We start from the raw sequence: 5032 nt of genomic DNA, 5'->3' as shown, positions 1-5032 counted from the left end.
AATGATGATGAGTAAAAAAATGTTCAATTGCCAATTTTTCCAATTTTTGTTTGTTTGACTGTTTTTTTTTTTTTTGCAAATTTTTGCTGCACAAAAAAACTGAGAATTTCACACTGGACACATTTGCACCAAATGTTCCAAGTTCCAAGAAAAACATGCACAAAAACAACAGGCTGGGAGAAAGAATATAGGCCTACTGGAAAACAAGTTACTTTATGACTTGAATTGTGCTGTGTCAAGTAGTCAGATGCAACTACAGACACGCCTAACAGCTGATGTCCGCTTCAAGGAGCACGTAACTTGTTTTGACATTATTTTGTTACATATTATCAACATGGGTTGTCCCACACTATACCTGCCCTCATTGTACTTGTCATTTGTAAGAGTTAAAGATTTGTATTCATTTTTAATTGAGTCTGAATGAATGGTCTGGTTTCTAATTAATCATTTTAGTTATATTGTTGATGCTGTATGGTAGAGGTCTCAGGGATCATAATCAAGACTAAATTATTACATAAAAAATGGCACAATTATAGGAGGCATAGTATGACATTTGCAGAATGAAAACAAAAGAGCAAAATGAAATTAATAAAAGTAAAGTCGAAAGTAGAAATAACAATACTAAGATTAGTAATAATAGGTAATGCCAATACTCTTACTCCTCCCTTTTTGCCCTGCTCCATACACGTTTAGAATTTAAAAGAATTAAGAGAATAAAGCATAAAGAAAGAATAATGTTTTAAAGAATTTAGAGTATATTGAGTGTTTTTTATTTATTTATGCTTATGCTTAACAAACAAAGGTCGGACAACATAACAAAACATATAAAATAGACAGGCAATGGCTTACAGACTGTGATAGACAAAAAATCAGATAACAAGTAACCACCAAAATGCGATACAAATGTGTGGGGGTATGTTTGAAAAAAAAAAAAAAAAGGCCGGGGGGCAGAGGGTAGTGTGTGTAAGAGTGGTATCTGTATAGGGGAATTGGTGTGTGTGTGTGTGTGTGTGTGTGTGTGAGAGAGAGAGAGAGAGAGGGCAGAAAGAATGAAATAAGGAGTGGACAAAAGGAAGGACAAAAACAGTTTTCATACTTTTAAGTGTGTTTAAGTGTACTTTTAAGTGTGACATGAATGTGTGTGTGTGTGTGTGTGTGTGTTGTGTGTGGAGCAAGCATGTGATTATATGGTTGGATTCCTGGGTGTTGTGTGTGGTTGGTAGGCAGGCAAAAACAGTAGGAATTGAGGTGATTAATGAATGGAGTCCACATTTGTTCAAATTCTGTATTGAGTTTTTTATTGCCCACATCTGGTTATCATTCTGTTGTCTTATCACCTCTCAGAATTTTCCGAAGAGTCTGTTTTTGCCTCATTACCAGTCCTATCTCTCTCATCCCCCTGACCCCGTATTAATGCTGTGTTAATATACAACCGAGGAGGCAGGGACATCCCAGCCACCGCCCCTTCTGCCTGAAGGGACAAAGACACACTTTCACAGACTCACACACCTTCTACTGCGGCGACTTGTTGGTGCAAATACTTCTGTTAAATACTAGTACTAGTACTAAGTACTAAAGGAACTAAAATTGAATAAGTCTCATTCTGGACAGGCACTACAGCTAGAGATCAAAATACAATACTCCTCCCTAGCAACCTCCTGCCTGTTCTTTGTATCTTCAGTAACTTTGAAAGAACTTAACTCTTAGAAAAAAGTGAGAGACCATCAACCAAGAACAAAAAAAGAGGAAAAAGAGCAGCTGGAAACACCTATAAAGAAACGAAAGGTGAGGTAAATGATCATGGATGTGAAGAAGCAGCTGTGGTCCCTGGCCCGTCTGGTGCTGCCTGGTGTGGGATTTGGCTTGATCTGCGTCGGGTCGTACCTGGTGTCCCTGCAGACCAACCAGCACTACACTCTGAGGGTCATCGTGGGCTACGTCACGATCGCCTGCGGCTTCTTGGGCATGTTGATCGGAGTCTTCTGGGCCATCTGCCACAGCATGAAGAGCAAGATGTACCAGAGAGGACCGCACAACCAAAACATCCACATCTACACTGTTGACAGGTGAGGACGACTGCGACTGCATGTACCAAACCTGCAAAATGTCGTATAAAGATGCTCTCTGATTGTATTGAAACCAGTTAGGCTAGTTTCACGAAACACTGAATATCATAGAAATGTGTTTTTAAGCAATTAGACTATTGTGAAGATTGAGGTAATTTGTTTCCAAGCAATTGTATTACTTTTGTTTAGTTTTGACCATATTTGGTTTTGTAAAATATTGACCTAATCATTTGAAGTTATTTTCAAGTCCCTCTCCAGAGTAGAAGATGTGCAAGAAATGATGAGAGAAATGTTGTTTTGTGTTTTAGTTTAAAAAATCAATACTCATTCCTATTTCAAGACACATTCTGATAATGTTGGTATTTCAATACCTATCATTCACAAATATCCAGTTTCTTTTTTTTTAAAGATTTTTTTGGACATATCTTTCCTTTATTAGAATGTGTATAAAGTGGAGAGGGCAGGAAAGATGGGGGAGAGAGAGATAACATGCAACAAAGTTTCTGGGCCAGATTCGAACCCAGGACGTCGTGTTTACATGGTACGCAACCCCTGAGCCACGGGACGCTCCCACAAATGTCCAAATGTTTTAACAAACAACTAAGCCAATAGCAACCGTACGTTCTCTGCCTTTCCCTCTGCAGACTCAGATCCTACCCTCCGTCTTACGAGGAGTCCCAGGGGAACCAGGTGTGTCCAGAAAGAGCCTCTGACTCTGTGGCGGTGGTCGATGAGGTGGGCATGACGCTGTGCCTGGCCCCCCCTCTGTACTGCCGGGACAGCTCAGAGATCCCAGACTGCACATGGAGCTGGGAGCAGCCTCCTCCTTACTCTCAGACACAGACTGTTCTCCAGGGACAGGCGCACACAGAGGAGCAGCAGGGAGCCTTGCCCAGACACTGAGGGGAATAATGTCTTTGCCTAATTGGTTGAGAAAATAGGGAAAATTGCTGATCCTGAATAGATATGACTTCCTGAGTCAGTGTAACTGAACTCAACTTCAAGAAAGTTCCAAACAAAAGGGAAGTGCCACATGTGGATGGATTGCATGGCTGCTAAATGATGGACCGCAGACAGGTGTTGAGTTCACCTTTGTGCCCTGAACCCATGCCCAGCGCTTGACCTCTGAACTCTACCCTCTGACCTGACCGCATTCATGACTATACCATCAACAAGTCGACATTGAAGGTCTTTAAAGTGGTTTTGCCTGTTGGGGCAGTGGTGTTGAGGTACTGGCATCTTGATGTTACTCAAAAGGTGTTGACTGGTGTATCACCTTGCTCTAGGTTTCCTAAAGCAAGCTGATGAGGTTCATGGATGAACTGCATTTTTGAGTTGTAAACCCGTTTGGTGGTCTTATATAGATAAAGCAAGCTGAGAACAGTATTACTCCAATACTAATACTAATCCATGTAAGCCTGGTTCCACAGATAGCACATTCACTCTTACCTGTATGTAATGTATCCACTTTTAACATTGAGCATACCTGTATATTCACAAGTAATGTTAATACCACTGTGTGTGTTGGAGTGAACCATGCCACCCCTGTTCCAGAGTGTGTTTGTGTTATGGAGTAAGAATATCATGATACTAAAGCTTGATATTGTATTACGTATTGATTTCTGTGTTCCAAATATTTCCTGTTCAACATAAGAATCATCTTGTCTTTTGCATTATATGGCAATGTCCCTTCACACTTTCCTAGATATTTCACAATGCTATAATACTTGTCAGTAAAGAAGTCCTCTAAAGTAAATCTCTTGAACAGCCTGTGATTTAAGGTCAAAGTAGCTCCACACTATATTCAGATTTGTATTGTGGCAAACGGTTGAGTTGGTCTTTGTTAGCTTGTTAGGACAGTGCTGCACACTGGACTGTATTTATGGGTTGATCCTATTTAAACATATGCACTGTTGATTTCTCCCCTAACAACTGAATCATGTAAATGTTGATATTTTCTCTGAATGTTAACTGTCTACGGTGCATTTTGTATGTTTGCATTTGGGTATTATGGTCCTTAAGTCAATCATTTATCATTTGGAGGCTGATGCAGACAGGTGTATTCAACCTATGCTGAACATGTATGTTTTCTGAGTATGAGATCATGTGATGTCCTAAGAAGCTATTTAAATGGATTATGGGTACGGTCTGAAACACACCTGACAAAGAACAACTCAGAACATTGTTTGCCACAATAAAAAAACACTGGTGGAACCAAAATGCTGTGCAGACCTACTTTGAATTTAGCAGCTTAATACTCGTCCTGCACCTGTGAAAAATGTGCATGTATGCATTACTTTGATCCACAAATCCTTTGATTTAAGGTCATTTATTCACCCACCAATCCACCTACCTATTTGACACTAGTCAGTGGAACATCAACAACTTCGCCTAAACACTAAACCGATCCCTGAAGCTCTTCTCTGCAACAAGTTTGAAGGTAATAAATGGGCATTGATTCTCATCCAACCTCAGGCATAACCCCTGACATCATAAAATAGTTGGATGGGGCAATAACCTGTAATGGCTGACAGGTAATGTCTGCCTGACTGAATGAACGTTTCCTTGCGGATATCCACTGGCATATCCTCAACTCATAATGACGGCAATCAGTGTGTTTATGAGATCTTGTTCTCTGTCTCTCATTCAGGCCGTATAAAGATCAACCCTCTTCGTTTCTTATCTCCGCACAACAGCCTTAACACATTTCACACTTGGTTCAAAAGCAGGTGCTGTGAACAACAGACAAAAGGCTTCTTTTCCTTGTTTTCAATGTTGTTCCATCGCCAAATGATATATACCATTAGTATAACATGGTATTCTCAAGAAATTAAAAGATGAATTAAAAGGCAAAAAAATGCCTGAGGATCACATAGCTCACTCAGATGTTCACATTATACCAGTCCAATCCAATGAATAAATACAAGTAAAGTAAAAAGGATTACACGCAAAAGATTTTATTTGGA

General features: G+C 39.9%; 1 protein-coding gene across 1 annotated transcript; it reads left to right on the top strand.

Annotated features, from left to right (window-relative positions):
• The first annotated feature begins 1800 nt into the window (after positions 1-1800).
• LOC139658141 (transmembrane protein 252-like) lies at positions 1801-2969 on the top strand. The gene is made up of 2 exons (XM_071536186.1): positions 1801-2066; positions 2711-2969. Exons 1-2 carry the CDS (start codon positions 1801-1803, stop codon positions 2967-2969), a joined length of 525 nt encoding a protein of 174 aa, XP_071392287.1.
• The last annotated feature ends 2063 nt before the right edge of the window (positions 2970-5032 follow it).

Source organism: Centroberyx affinis, unplaced genomic scaffold (assembly GCF_046629955.1).
Source record: "Centroberyx affinis isolate AG114_WGS23_722 - 3 ecotype Tasmania unplaced genomic scaffold, CSIRO-AGI_Caff_v1 ptg002840l_1, whole genome shotgun sequence".
In the NCBI taxonomy this organism is placed as follows: domain Eukaryota; kingdom Metazoa; phylum Chordata; class Actinopteri; order Beryciformes; family Berycidae; genus Centroberyx; species Centroberyx affinis.
The sequence above is the reverse complement of the archived record's forward strand: the minus strand, read 5'-3'. Positions and strand labels throughout refer to the sequence as shown.